The sequence below is a fragment of the Ornithorhynchus anatinus genome, chromosome 5, assembly GCF_004115215.2.
Source record: "Ornithorhynchus anatinus isolate Pmale09 chromosome 5, mOrnAna1.pri.v4, whole genome shotgun sequence".
NCBI classification, from domain to species: Eukaryota; Metazoa; Chordata; class Mammalia; order Monotremata; family Ornithorhynchidae; genus Ornithorhynchus; species Ornithorhynchus anatinus.
The window spans coordinates 62939292-62954925 of record NC_041732.1 but is presented as its reverse complement, the minus strand read 5'-3'; the positions used below and the strand labels follow the sequence as shown (position 1 = coordinate 62954925).

General features: G+C 56.8%; 1 protein-coding gene across 1 annotated transcript in view; it reads right to left on the bottom strand.

Moving 5' to 3' along the window:
• EPHA2 (EPH receptor A2) overlaps positions 1–15260 on the bottom strand; it is a 35234-nt gene extending 19974 nt beyond the window's left edge. Inside the window, exons 1-3 of the mRNA XM_001519901.4 lie at positions 14843–15260; positions 7731–7798; positions 5566–6235 (exon numbers count right to left, since the gene is read on the bottom strand). Coding sequence (XP_001519951.1) covers positions 5566–6235; positions 7731–7798; positions 14843–14921 — 817 coding nt within the window. The 5' untranslated portion in view covers positions 14922–15260. The remainder of the gene's footprint in view (positions 1–5565; positions 6236–7730; positions 7799–14842) is intronic.
• Between the last annotated feature and the right edge of the window lie 374 nt (positions 15261–15634).

Here is a 15634-nt window from a genome sequence, read left to right as displayed (position 1 = left end):
ACCAGCCTAGGCCCAGAATGGGGAGGGAGGGAGTAGAAAGAGGTATTGCTAGGTCTCAGTTCTCTCGTCCCCCTGCCCTGGTCCAGACCCGGCAGAACACCATGTCCTCTCTGGTTCCCCTGGCAACTCTAACGATTGGAACTAGAAGAAAACGAAATTGGAATATTCCTATGCAGAAAGAGTTAGCTCTGGTTCATCGGGCAGATATGCCCGAGGGGCAGCCTAACTACCGGCAGGAAAGGAAGAATTTGGAGAGATTTCCGTTGAGGATGTGCTGGAATCCGCTGGGGAGAGAGAGTAAACAAAGCATGTGTTCACCTGACAGGAATGCGTCAGGCTCCCCACTCCTTGCCTTCCTTCCCCCTCGTACCCCCGACTGCTTTTCCCACCCACTGACATCTCAGCACCTGTGGAAAAGAGTCTATGCACCCGGCTGCCTAGACTGGGGTGGTCTAAGAATAAGTACTAGTTAGGTGCTCACTATGTGTGGAGCACTGTGTTAAATTCTGGGGTTGAAAAATATAATCAGGTTAGATACGGTCCCTGTCCCACATGGGGCTCACAGTATAATGGAGAAAAATCCCCATGGGACAGATGGGGAAACTGAAGCACAGAACTGAAATGAGTTACCCAAGATGATACAGTAGGCATGGGGCAGAACCATGACTAGAACACAGGTCTTTTCATTCCCAGGACCATGCTCATTCCACTAGGCCTTGCTCAGACTGAGGACCGCCGGGTTGTAGCCTCTCTGCCACCCCCAACCCTGCCTCGTCTGTCTGGCCCTCCAGCAGCCAATCCTCTTGAGATCCCAAAATGTTTTGGGATTCCTCGGCGTCGGGTCGCGGGAGGTCAACGCCAAGCGCCCAAATTAAGACCAGCTCGTCACAGGCTGTTGGCGGGAGTGCGCCTGCCCATGTTGAGACAATTGATCCTGCCCATAGGGAGAGCTGGTTACACTCTCCTCACTCTCACCCACCCGGGCACGGGAGCAAGGCTTTGGCATGCAGCTAAGCTGCCCGCCTATCGTGCCGGGGCAGGTGGCAGCCCAGGTCAGTTAGGGAAACTAGGGCAGTGTGGCTGTGCCCGGGCGCTGCCCCCTGGTTTTTCCAGTTTTTCGGATGCCCGCCCCCAGGTGGCACCCCGCTCACTGACTCAAGGGCAGACGCCCTCCCAGGTGACGCAAGGCCCGGTCCCTATCCGGGCGCACCACCTGAACCTCTCCCCCGGAGGCCCGAGCCACCTCCCTACCTGGTGGTGGCGGGGAGGTCACAAGGTCAAGAGGCCATGGTGGCAGCACACCTCTAGAAAGTCCCCTGGGCCCCCAGTCTGCCGAGTCTTCCCTGACCCCAAGGCCCTAACTCCCAGAGCCCCGACAGAGAGACGCCCCCTGGCCCGGACTCTGTCCTCTGGTTGCTCACAGCCAGTGGTGAGTGGCTGGAGAATCAGAGTGTCCTTATCTCAACAAATAAAGGGAGGCCGATAAGGGCAGCTCTTTGCAATGCAGAGTCGTTGGTGCATTGACCCTCTTCCCCTCCCCCGTGCTCCCCACTGATGGCTTTTCATGTTCAGCCAAGACTGGGAGGGCAAATAGGGAGTTTGGGCCAGTCCGAGGACTTGCCCCTAGAGAATCCGCCCCTGTTTTGGTTCCTGTCCCGGCTCCCCCTCAAATCCAGGCCCCTTGCGCCCCCTCCCCTGGGCATCACAGACACTCTTTATCCAAATCCCAAGAGCTTATCTCACTTAGCATTCCTGGACCCAGTCATGATAACCCCACTCCCCCCTTCGCCAGCCAGCCAGTTCCGTCCCTCTCCCTCCACCTCTGCAATCCAAAGTCTTGTTATCCTGTTTGCTTTCCCTTCTTTCCTTCCGCTGGGGACCCACTTATCTCCCCGACATGGAGGATACGGCTGCAGTGAAGCAATGCTGCCAGTCACTGTGTTTGCCAATCTCGCGGGCCATCCGTCCGGGCGCCCCAGGGCGGTCCTGCCCCCATCCTGCTCTCAGCACAGAGGTTGCCCCGAAGATGGGAGGGGCCGGGGGGTTGGCGCTGAAGGAGTCACCTCACCAAGACAAGGAGGACGAGGAACTAATCATTATTGAATTATTATTATTATTACTATCATTAATCAGGTAGCAGAGCCCAATCCCTCCTAGGAGAATGAGTCAAGACTCAAGGCTTTCAGTAGAGGGGAGGGAGGACAGAGAAAGCCCCTTAGTCAACTGACCCCCTAATTGGATCCTGACAGTGCTTGGCAGCCCCTCTGTGCCCTACCCCTGAGCTCCAGCCCACAGTGATCCTGCCACCTTCCCCTCAGGTCTCCGGTCCTGAGATGGCAGCTCCCGGAGGCCACTCCAACCTCAGCCAGAGCAGCTCTAGGAAACCCCTTGACCACAATTTCCTCCCTCCTCCCCGCCTCCTCCTATCAATCAATAAATCCATCTACCTCTGGAGCCCCCTCCACCCCCTCCTTCTCCTGGAGGTATGGTGGTGGTGGGGTCCGGGGTTGGATGGGGGGAGAGGGGGCAAGTTTAGTGAGGGCAAGTTTAGTGATGACTCTGGAGAAAACCGATGGAAACAGGAAACTTCCAGCCCACCAGGCTAGCCCCAGGAGCTTCTCTCACAGTTCTACAGACTTGTACTTCCTTGCAGAGAACTAAGGATTGGAGAGGACTTCTTCCCTTGCCTTTTAACCCCCAGATGACCGTCTACACCTTCCAAAGAGTATGGTCTTCCCTCCTGCTGGAGCCCTCCAAAAACCAGCCTGCTTCAAAGCCAGCCAGCCTGCAGCTAATGGTTGGGGGACTTCCTCTCCCTTGTTTTATCCATTTCCGGAGGTAGCTTGGTGTCTGCATATCTGCCCACCTGAAGAAAAGGCACTTCAAGGTGGGGCAGACTTTCCCAAACGCTTAGCACAGTGTTCTACACACGGTTAGTGTTAGCACTCAGTAAATGCCATTGATTGATTGACAGATTGACCGCAGAGTCATGCGTGTAGGAAACAAGCCAAGGAAGTACCTCTCTCTTCTCCCAAGGCAGGCCAAGGAAGCAGCAGAAGAGGAATCATGTAGCAGTGGGGCCCCAGCTAGCCAGTCTCTCCCAGACTCTCTCGTCTGCATCTGGCCCTCTACCATTCCCGGGGGCGGGGAAGGGATAACCAGGACAGTCCTTGGAGAGCAAAACAACCTGGCTGGCCTGAAATGCAGGTTGCCACTGCCTCCGCCCTCTCTACCTCCTCTCTGCTGGGCCGGGGCTAAAGGGGGCTGGCGGGGCCGAGAGCACCCAAACTCGTCATCCGGATGTGTCTGCGGAAGACAAAGCCAAAAGCAGCACGCTCTGACCCTCCCCTCCTGCTCTGGGCCAAGTTGGTGGGGGAGGCAGAGTGAAATCCAGGATCCCTGAAGGGGCCAGTCTGGGAGCCTCGTCACCCCCTCTCCCATTCCCTCACCTTCTAGGCTCTGCCCAGGGAAGGTAGTTGATGCCTGCCAGCTGTTCACCCTATCGGCCACCTCTTTGGCACTTTCACAGTGCCGGGGTTGACCATCCCACCCCGATGCCAGCCCGGGGAAGCAGAGACAGATGGGGGCCCTGGGGAGGCAAGTCTAGCTTGTAAGTTTCTCGTATCTTTTCCCGTCCACCCTAGGGAGAAGTGGAAGAGATGGGGAGGTGAGGGCCGGGTGGGGGAGGGGGGAGACGGATGCGGGTACTGAAAGCTGGAATGAAGCTCCTCTCATTCCTAACATAGCTCTGAGCTCTCCCGGGCAGGCCGCCCAGCCCCTGCCACACAGATCACCTGGGGCTGGGGGTATCGCACTGTAGTGCTGTTCACACTTAACTCTTTCCCTACCTCCCTGGGTTCTCCGGCAAAGGACTGGGAATGCTGGAGAGGGGCAATGGTTTCTGGGCACATTTTTGCCTCCCTGTGGGTTCAAGAGATTCAGAGCTCCAGGGCCCAGGCCTAGCCCCGAGCTCAGCCCCTTGCCCAAACTGGACCTCCCCATCTCTGTCAGGAAGCCATGGCTTGCTTCCCAGGGAGGGGACTGTCAAGGGAGAGGAACCCTCCTGGGAAGGGGTGTCCTCCTGTGGACACTCCATCCCGTGGTGAGGCAAGGCCACTGCCCAGCCGGCAACCAGCCAAATGGGAGGACTGGCCCATTCAGCCCCCCGCTGTTTTCTCTGTTCCCACCTCTCCATTTCCTCTGCCACTTCCTTCCTCAGAGAAGGCATTTCCTGATCCTCAGTGAGGGGACGTTTGGACTGGCAGCTAGGGCCCCTCCCAGCCACAGTTCTGTGACGCCCCCGCTCCAAGGGTCAGGCTCACCAAAACCCCAGGGCCCACCACCCTAGCAGTCTCCCCCTTCCAGCTGTCCTCTCACTAGAGTCTGCTTTCTCTGTGGGGAGCCAGACTCAAAGTTGCTAGTAATGGAGGCAAAGGGACACCAATGGGGATCTGGATTTTCCACTCTGATCCCACCAGAGTCCCAGAAATCAGGCTTCTAGATTCTGGCTCTTTGGATTCTGAGAGTCCAGAGCCCTGGGGGAAAGGCTGGGGGTGTCTCTGTCAGCTCTCATGTCTCACAGTCAGTTAATCAAATTTACTGAGTGCTTACGGGTGCAGAACACTGTACTAAGCTCTTGGGACAGTGCAATAGAACAATATAACAGACACATTCCTTGTGAGAACTGTTGCACCAGACAGTCCTGCGGAAGGAGGAGGAGAGACGGGAGAGGGAAGGAGGAGATTCACCAGCCCATTGAAGCCAGAAGCTGCCCTCCTCTAATCTGCCCAAGATTTATCTCTCTGAAACCCATCTCCCTCCTTCCCACTCTCAGGACCACCAGCCCCACTGTGAGCCCTTAATCTCCATAAAGTACACCCCACCAGTACTCCTGACCCTTGCCAGTGGGGAACATTTCCCACAGAGCCCGACTCTGCCGGCTGGCAGCACCCCCAAAAGACCCCGACATTTTTCTCTGGGGACTGAATCATCAGCTTGTGGAAAGTTTTGGGCAGGGCTCTCCCCACTCCCCCCGGCTTCTCCCTGAACTCCCCGCCCCAGGCATTCCTCTTGGAGGATGTCATGCAGCGCTGCCTGCTGGTTCGCGCCCCGGCTCGCCCCCCATTCCTTCCGAGCCCAACAGCCATTGTCTCCAGCGGGCTTATCCGCCTGGCTGGGCTGCCACGTGGCCCCTGGGGCTCTGCCGGGTTGGAGCCGTGGTCCAGTGGTCCGCACTGGGGGAGGAAGCGGATCCTAACGAAGCCGCCCTGGAGAAAATCCCTAAGAGGAGCCAGCTGGGGAGAAGGCATGTGGATAACAGAGGTTTAGGGGACCCAAGCTGGGCAAGCAGGAAGACGTGCACCCTGGGAGAGGGAGGAGAGAAGGAGGGAGAGAGGGGGTGAGGGACAGCGAGGCAGGTGGGAGCAGCAGCCTCAGCAGCATTGGGAAGCAAAGGAAAGAACCAGATGGAGGAGAGTAGCAGCAAGGGGGGACATGAGCCTCAGCCACCCCTCTACCCGGCCCTCCCGCCCCACCCCCTGACACAGGCAAGGGGGCAGCACTTACCTTGGCAGGTGTTTTCCGCCTTCTCATAGCCTGCCTGGCACAGACACTGACCGATGGGCACCAGCCACTCGCCGTCCACATTGCAATGCATCATGGGCTCCTCACCGCCGGGGGCCACGGCGGCATTCTCCACGCAGATGCCCGCCACTTTGGCCAGGGCAGGGGAGTCAGCCCCGGCGATGGTCTCGGGGAAACGGGCGAGTCCCTGCAGGACCTCGGGGCACTTCTTGTAGTAGATGCGGACGGAGAGCAGGGCCACGCAGGCCCCGATGTCCTGGAAGGCCAGGTAGAAGCCCTTGCGGGTGAGCGGTCCGACCGAGCGCTCCTCCACGTTGAGCTTGACGTTGCGGGTGGCAAAGTCATTGCTGACGGTGATCTCGTCGGGCGCGATGGTGTCTATCTTGCTAAACTGGCGCTTCTGAAAGTTGGTGCCGTAGTCCACGTCCGACTCGGCGTAGTACAGGTTGAAGGTCTCCTTGCAGGAGCTGGCTCCACCAGGGAAGCTGTTGCAGTCACGGACAGTGAACTTGAGCTCGATGAAGATGCGCTCAGCTTCGCTCCGGTAGATCCAGTTCGTCCTCAGCCAGTTATCCTGGTCGCCCTCCACTACGTTGCACACCGAGTACATGTAGATGGGAGCCTCGTCCATGATGTTCTGGAGCAGGTCCCACTGGGGAGGGGAGCCGGAAGGACGGACACCCGGGTTACAGTTTGACCGGGGTCTCCTTGACCCCACTTCCTTACTCCCTCCCCCAACCCCCTCGATCAGTGATCTCTCCTTAATTATCGGGGCTCGCGCAGAGGTCCGGTGGGGTGGAGTAGCCGGGATAAGGGAGGAGGAGGTTGGGCTGCAGAAGCCCCCGGGACTTCCCCCGACACCAGCCCCAGACCAGTGGGACCCGAACAGACTCTGCTAAGGATTCGCTGTGCCCCAGGAGGGCACAGGGAGAAGGTCAAAGAGCGGACAGACTCCCAGCTAGTGACTGCTCAAAAAGTCTGCCAGAGATCATTGAGAGTGGGCTGCAGTTAGCGTCTGGATCTACCTGAGGGTTTGAGATCAGTGTCTGGCTACTTGAGGGGTGTGGGATCTGACTATGGAGACCCAGGTGCAGGAGCAGCCTCTGAACAACCACCCCTCCGGGGGACAAAGATTGGCTGCTGGATCCCCGACCCCAAAGTGGAGGTACCCCAGCATCCTTTTTCTCACCTCATGCTTGGTTTTCGGGGCAATTGCTCCATCCACTCCCTATCCTGAAGAGGAACCACTGGGACACCCCAGTAGACAATGCTATTGATCAATCAATTGATCGATCGATCAGTGGTATTTATTGAGCACCTCAATCTAATGTGCTCCAGAACTGAGGGAATGAATTGAGGAGTGAGGATGGATTGGGGCCTCATTTTGTCCCCTCACTAGGGACAGAACTGGGAGCTTCTGGCAGGGTTCCTGCCCTCCCTCCCTCAACAACCCCCCCTCGCCCACCCTCCCCACACATGCTGTTGGCAGAGCCACGAGCATCACTAATTAACCTCCCAGGCTCAGACTTGGGGAGGGCAGAGATAGGAAACCCATGGGAACAAAGAAAAACAACCCTCAACCCTGAAGCAGGAAGAGGAAGCAGAAGCTGGGCTGGGGATGCGGGAGTGGTAGGGGGAGGACTCTGGAAGGAAGGAACCCAGTCTGGTGCCTGCAGTGAGGGAGCAGGGAGTGCAGGGGCAGCCGGGCCAGAGCCAGTCTGACAGGGCATCCCGTTCCCAGGGAATGAGCCAAATCTTAGCGACTAAGACTCCAGAAGGAGGCCGAGCCCAGCTCTTCATCCCCTCCTGTTCTCCCAGAAATCTTTTTGGGATCCTGACTCCTGGAACAGAACATACTATGACCACACCATGCCCTCTTTCCGGTCAGTCAAAGCCAGAGAGAGGGGCTCCCTCTTCCAGGGATTCCCCATCCACCCTGGAGTCTTTGACCAGTCCTGGCTTCGGCGTCAGACTCGGAGCTGTGGGCTCGGGGGACCTGGCCCCTCCCTCCTCCAACTTTTCCTGACTACCCTCTTCTGAGGAGGCTCTGAGAGAGGGACTTGAGCTGAGGAGTTGCTTAAGGTCTCTGTCCCTTCCCTCTCTTCCCAGGTGCAGAGAGGAACGTCAACCCGGCAGAGGCTACTTACCCCTTGGTTGTAGGGATGTTTCAGCCAACCCAGCTCGCCTTTGGCTGCAACCATGTCCAGGAGCACAACTGAAACAGAGAGCACAAAGATGGTGGCATTAGTGAGAAGGACCCCAGCCTACGGTTTCTGCAGTGTAGAGGGCACAGTCTTAACCCGCAGGGGCAACCATATGCCCGGGAGATTCCCTGGGCCGGGGCCCCACACCTCCGATCAGAAAGAATCCTGTTCTTTGAAAAGACTTGGGGAAGACCAGGGAGTGGGTGCAAGTGGACGAGAGAACCCCGCAGAGCAAGTGGGGGCTCAGACCAAGGAGATCAACCCCCACCACCAGAGTGGGGACAACCGGGGACTGGGGAGCCCTAGCCTAAAAGAGGGAGGACAGAGTGAGGCCCAGGGAGTAGGACCAGGGAAACTGCACAGTGGGAGAGCGGCAGCTGGGCTGTATGTGCAGGAGGGGCTGCAGAGGGGAGAGGGGATTAAGTGACATCGCAGCCCCCCGTCCACCATCCCCTCACACCCAACACTTCTGCCTACAAACTCCTTGGCTCCCTGAATACACTCACTCACTGACACACGCAGGATTACACACCTCTCTTTGCAACAGGTACACACAGGTCTCCTCAAGTACCAGCACCCAAGCACTTCCCCATCCCTCCACCCGGCTTTGTCCCCGCCCTCCCCGCCACACACACCACAAACACACTCTCTCTCTCTCTCTCTCTCTCTCTCTCACACACACACACACAAACACACACACACACACACACACACACACACGTGCTCACAGATGCATTCTCCCCCCTCTGGCCCACACACACCCTGCAGGGGCCAAGGAAAGGGGAGGGGGTAGGGAGAGAGACAGCTTAGGACATCCAAGAGGACAGAGCAGTTAACAGGTGGGAAAGCTGCCAGGGCTCAAGGGGAGGAGAGAGAAAAAAACGGGAAACAAATCTCTTTCCCACCGGGAAACCACAGAATCCACAAATGAGGCATGAAGCATACAGCAGAGAGGGGCCCTTCCCCCTCCCCAAAAGCACACACAGCTGGTGGAGACCGCCTGTGCACCCTGATTTCTGGTGAAGAGCTTCTCGTGGAGCACTGAGCAGCCGCTGTTTCCTCTCTTTTCCACACCTCCCCACCAGCACTCACCCCAAGCTCCCTGCTCCCCTCTGCCCCCTGACACTCCCTCCACCACCCCCACCCCAGCTCATCTAAAATTGTTTGAATGATTGGGTCCTCAGGGGTCAGGACTGACGGGGGGGCAGGGCTGGGGGAGCACACCCTAAGGCTTGTCAGGGCTGGTGAACTGAGTGACACAGGTAGACTAGGCATCTTGGGGTGAGAGATAGGAGGATACCTTTGGGGAGCAGGAGAGAGGAGCAGCTCTAACAGATAGGGCCTAGAAAGGCAAAAGGAACCGATGACCTCTGCCTAGTCCAGACAAGATCACTCACTCTGCCTTTGCCCTGCCCATTCCCCCCAACCAAATCTGGGCTTCACTGCCACAGTCACTTTTATCTCCCCCTGGACCTCAAGGTCTGGCTCCCTTGTGGCTATTTCCCTGGCCATCCAGTGAGGTCTCAAGACACTTAAGACTATGAGCCTCATGGTCTGTGTCCAATGTGACTATCTTATATCTATCCCAGCACTTAGTATAGTGCCTGGTGTATTTAGTAAGTGCTTAACAAATACCATAAAAAAAGACCATTTGGGCCCAGTAGGCCCCAGCCAGCTACTGGAGACCACTGGAGGCGACACCATTAACCCCCAGGCTATAAGCTTAAGACCCTTCTTAGCTTCGGGTGTCCAGATGGAGAACCTGAGGCACAGACTAGCCCAATTAGAATGTTCTGGAGCCACCTCTGTTCTGGATCCTGGGGGTGGGACCGCTGGCTTTGGGTGAACTCAGATAGGGCAGGAACAGGGTACCAAGAGGCAGGCAGGTCCCGGGAGCCAAGAGGCACAGAGAATGGAGCACTGCAGGGAAGAGCTGTGATGGTCTGTGCCGGGGAAGAGCCCTCACTGCTCTCTCTCTCCTCCTGGCCTTGGCAACAATGGCTAGTAAGCCGGAGGGGTGGGGCTGGTCTGGCCGGGCTTGGTCTGGCACCCTGCCCTGCCAGAGGCAGGATATCAGCCGCTCTCAGATCCGGAATCGGAAATCCGACGTGGCTCTGTCCTCAGGTCAGAGGTTGCAGCGTCCCACGGCCAACGAACCTCCACGGGAGCAGGGGGCGGGGGCGCCGGGGAGCGGGAGAGGATTTGTTCTGGCATGCCCAGGGCCAAGTCCTGGAAAATCACAGACCACGCTGGGAAATGGAATGTTCCAGGCTGAAGAGGAAAGAATCCACAGGGGCTTCCGGCTCCCCCGCAGGAGCCGACCATGATCGGGGAGGCGGTGAGCTCTGGGGAGGCAGTGAGCTCTGGAGCCTGGGGCCTAGGACTGGGAGTTAGAATTTCTGGTTCCTATCCCAGCACGTGGCGTGACTGGTCACTGACCTCCTACAACACTGGAGGCGTCAGCTCCCCTGAGCCAGTGAGGTGCCAAAGTCCACATGGACGGGTGGAGAGGAAGCAGGACGTCATTTTGGGCTGGTAAGAGTTAAAGCACCACCGCCCTGTCTGAGCCTGGCTCACCCTAAACTGGGCTGAGGCAACCGTGAGGCCAGGAAGCAGATTAGGGTGACAGGTCCCAGGCATCATAGAGCCCCGGGGCTCTCCACCCTTTCTGGAGCCTGATCCCCTCTCTCCTGGTGATAAACTATTCGTTCCCCAGAGTCACCCTCACCAGCTTTTTATGGGGTCCATCAGCTTGGGTAGGGATTGTGCCTACTTTGTCTATTTGTACTGGACTCTCCCAAGTGCTCAATAACTTTCCGCACACAGTAAGCGCCCAATAAACAGCACTGATTGATTGATTAGAATGCCTCCTCTAGGAGTTTCTGTTGCCTGGAAATTCCCTGGGATCTGTTCCCCTCACGCTCCCGACTCCCAGGCCTCAGGCTGGATTTCGGACTTCCCCCCAGCACCACCCCACAAAGCTAACATTCACCCACTCCCCCTCTGCAGATCCCACGCGGCCCAATTATCCACCCAGAGTCTGTCACCTGTGGCAGAAGTTTCCTTTTACTGATGTGGGTCAGAGCTCATATCCACGTTCTCTTCCCCATTCCCTCTTGGGAACACAGCCCATGCAGCTCTATCTCCCTCCCCGGGAATCCTGGCTGCCCCTGACGCCAGCCCCCTGCCCACTTCCACCCATTTTATGGCATAAGATATGGCCTCAGTTCTCTAGGCTGCAAACTTACTGTGGGAAGGGAACGTGTCTACCAACTCTGCTGTATTATACTCTCCCAAGTGCTTAATACAGTGCTCTGTGCATAGTAAGTGCTCAGGAAAATACCACTGATTGATAAAATACAGTGAAACTCAGGAAATAGCTTGGAGGATGAGAGGTGTCCTTTGGCCGGCTGCACCTGAAGTCACTGTCACTTCCAATCAATCAGTGAATGGTATTTAGCATGTAGCTACCATGTATTGACCACTGTACTAAGCAGGTGGGCAAGTACACTACAATAGAGTGGATAAACACAATCCCTGGGACGTTGAGTCTGGGTTCTCTGTCCCTTCCTACACTAGTGTCCCCAGAGCTGTATTATCGGGTTGGAGGCAGCCAATGTCCAGGAGTAGATTTTTAGAGGCTCTCTCTGTCTACCTTCCTCTCCCTTTCTCTATACCCTCAGGGGTCCCCATGCTTTTGGTTATGGGATTTGGTGCTTGAGGATGGGAAACTGAGAGACCAGAGAAGAGAAATAAACATCTCCCTGGTAGCAAAGAGAAACACTGTAATTTGAAAATTGTCTTAGAATACACAGCACAGAGGCTTGGGTCAGGAGATGTAAATCATTGGTAAACATCCTAGTAGCCCTCCCAAAGGGAATGTCCCCTACCCCCCATACCCACCCAAAGACCTTTGCCCTCTAGCGATCTCAGAGCTCTAAATTAATACTGAGCCCCTTGTAGGCCCACTACCCTCACCCTACCACAGGCACCCAACTCAGATATATCAACCTCCCCTTCTTCCTTTGGGGGGTGGCAGCAGAGAACAGAACAGGAGCAGAAGTCGCCTGGCTTAGTGGAAGGAGCATGGACCTGGGAGTCAGAAGACCTGGGTTCTAATCTGGGCTCTGGGTGACCTTGGGCTAGTCACTTAACTTCTCTGTGCCTCAGTTTCGGCAACAGTAAAGTGGGGATTAAATACCTGTTCTTCCTCCTGCTCAAGTTGTGAGTTTCATGTGGGACAGGGACTGTGTCTGAGCTAATGAACTTATATCTACCCGAGTTTAGAACAGTGTTCGGCACATAGCAGATACCAAACAAACACCATAAAAAATACCATAATCAAAGTGTGACTCCCAACTCTTTGGAAGTTCTCATCTGCCAGGTGGCCAGTAGCCCAGAGGCATGTGGGGGACCCTCATGCTAGGATGACTTCTGGACAGACACCCGCCTCCTACCAAGGCAGGGCTGAGGCAAGATCAAAAATCTCTCTTCTCTCAAGTGACCAATTCCATACAACCAGGGACCAGGAAGGAACCTGTGTCAGGGATCGTGTCTACCGGCTCTGTTGTACTGTGCTTTCCCAAACGCTTAGTCTCACGGAAAGCTCTCAATAAACACCATTGATTGATTGAGCTGGCCCAAGTCCCCTGCAGTTTGGGAATGGAGAGGAGCAGAGAGGGACTCATTGGAGCAGGAGGGTTGGAACTGCAGGGCAGCTTCTTGCCTTCCTACAGATCCAGGAGGGGCAAGAGAGGTCGATGGGGGTTGTGGGGGAGGGGTGAATGATGGACCCCATGAGGTTGTCACACCCTTTGATATCCACCCCGGCCGAGGTACTGGCTCCAGACCTTCCGAGACAGAGAGCCACGGTGATCTGGATTTCCCTAATCTTTCTTTCCTTAATCTATCCACATCGTCTCTCTTCTTCACTTAAAAACCACTGGGGATCGAGGCCGATATGCAGGCCACCACGGCTCTGAAATATTCTAAGTTGGAGCCGAAAAGGAGACAGCTTTTCCGGGGTCCAGCGAGCCCTGGGGCAGTGGAATTTTGTTTAAGGAGGCTGAGGAGAGGGAGCTTGGGGAGAACCCAGGCCTTTGAGCAGTGAGCAGCTGAGCAGAGAGCATGAGGGTAATTCCCCCAAACTCGCTCTGTCTCTGGTCCGGGGCTGGGTCCCTACCCTGAAACTTTGAAATCTCAAATCCCAAGGTGGTGGAGGGATACAGGGAGGGGTCCAGGAAGAGCTCGGGGACCAGGAACATGACTGAGCCAAGGAGAGAGCCAGCCTGCCCTCCTAAGAGCAGCAGCAGCAGCAGCACCAGTGAGCCCGTCGTTGGGCAGGGATTGTCTCTATCTGTTGCCAAATTGTACATTCCAAGTGCTTAATTACATTGCTTTGCACATAGTAAGCGCTCAATATTACGATTGAATGAACGAATGAATAATAGTCCTCTAGACTGTGCCGTTGTGGTCGGGGATTGTCTCTCTTTATTGCTGCATTGTACTTTCCAAGCGCTTAGTACAGAGCTCTGCGTATAGTCAGTGCTCAATAAATATGATTGATATATAGTAAGAGCATGGGCTTTGGAGTCAGGGCTCATGAGTTCGAATCCCAGCTCTGCCACTTGTCAGCTGTGTGACTGTGGGCAAGTCACTTAACTTCTCTGTGCCTCAGTTCCCTCATCTGTAAAATGGGGATTAAGACTGTGAGCCCCACGTGGGACAACCTGATTCCCCTGTGTCTACCCCAGCGCTTAGAACAGTGCTCTGCACATAGTAAGCGCTTAACAAATACCAACATTATTATTAGTAGTAGTAATAATAGTAATAATAATAATAATAATAATAATAATGTTGGTATTCGTTAAGCACGTACCATGTGTCGAGCAATGTTCTAAGCGCTGGGTAGATACAGGGTAATCAGACTGTCCCACGTGAGGCTCACAGTCTTAATCCCCATTTTATAGATGAGGTAACTGAGGCACCGAGAAGTTAAGTGACTTTCCCAAAGTCACACAGCTGACAGGTGCAGAGCTGGGATTAAACCCATGACCTCTGACTCCTAAGCCCATGCTCTTTCCATTGAGCCACGCTGTTTCTCAGTAGTGCGTGCAAAGCATTCTGCTAAGCGCTGGGAGAGAATGTCCCCTTCACTGGTGGAATGTCAAGTTGCTGAAGTGGCCCCTTGGGCCAGCAGCTTGGTCCAGGCAGATCCCGGGGGGTTAATGGGGGAGGGGGTTACAGAGAGGCAGACCCCCAGATGCATCTCCAACTCCCTTGGTTCACCCTCTCTCTCTGCCCACCCTCCTTTCCCCGTCCCAAATGTTTGGGGGAGAAAAGGAGGCAGAGGGGAGCGGTTGCCCCAAGGCAGGGGCAGGGGAGAGGGCAGGGGCGGGGCAGGGATGGGCAAGCGGCCCCCAAGGGTGATTCAGGCCCCAGAGGGAGTCCCGGACTGTCTTTCCCCCCGAGGTGGGGTGACAGCCTCCATGCAATTGGGTGGGGAGGCAGCACCCTCGCCCACCCGCTGAGTGATCGTGCTCTGAGTCACCCCCTTTCTCAGAACTCGGGGCCCAGAGATTTCCTGTCGCGCCCCTCGACACCCCAATAAGTTTCCTGGTAATGGAAAAATCTCTATTTTCATGGGGTGCGGGGAAAGGGGCGGGGACAGGACACTGTCCGTCCCCCTCACCGTCCCAGGCCCGAGCTGGAAAGAAGCGGGGACCCTCTCCCAAATGTGGGGGGGCAAAGGGGAATATACCCGCCTCTCCCCAGGAGATCCCCCCCAGACCCCCAGAAACCAGGCGTCCGAGCCCCCGAGGGTCACCAGCCTGCCCCGCGCTGTTCCCAAGCCCCTCTTGATCGGTGTCCGGACCCGCCGGACTCCCCGCACGGACTCCAACCTGGTGGCCCCTCCGACCCCGCCGCCCCCAGCCCAGGCCCCGACTTCCCCGGGGGACCCTCTGCCAGAAGTGGCGTGGTGTGGCGAGAAGGGAGGGACGACGACATCCCGCCCTGTCCCCAGACCCTCCCCAGGCCGGCTCTCGGACCCTCACCTTCTTTTCCCTGCGAAGCGGACAGCGTGTATCCGACGAGGACCAGGAGGGAGATGAGCGGGTCCCAGGTGGTCCTCATGGTTCGCTCTCTGCGTCTCTCGGTGCCCCCAAAGGTTGGACGTTCTGACCCCTCTCCTGCTGGACTCTCGGTGCCCCTGGTGCTGCCGGGGCTGCTGGTGGCAGGGATCTCCCCACCACTGGTGCTGCTGGTGCTGCTGGTGCTGCTGGTGCTGCCGGTGGCAGGGATCTCGCTTCCTCTGGTGCAGCTGGTACCGCTGATCCTGCTGGTGCCGCCGGTCCTGCTGGTCCGGCTGCCCGGCCTCTGCCCCGGCCTCTGCCTCAACTTCTCCCTCCTGCCATCAAGTGCTTAATGGAAGTTCGGTGAGAACTCCTCATCCTGTTCATTCATGCCTCGGCTGATGTCACCGAGGCCACTCCCTGAGGAATGTCTTTAAAGGGGCAGGACGGCGGGGAGAGGAGGGGGCGGGGCGGGGGGAAGCCCGGAGGAGGAGGAGGAGGAAGGGCGGGGGGCGAGGGGCCGCTAAGTACCCTGTTAACCGTCTGTGCGGGGAGTCGGCCCCCGCAGCTTTGATCTTTTATGAGCCCTCTCATCTCAGTCATCAGTGCCTCTCACCTCAGGGAAGGCTGGGCGGATGGCCGAGCCAGGAAAGCCCCCCGCCACCGCCACCCTCCTTTCTCCGGACGTTTTTATGGGCCGAAAATGAGAACGGGGTCCGAGGGGCCCCGATCCCGCTTCTTTGTTGCCGGGCTTCAGGAGCCTGCGGGGGTTAG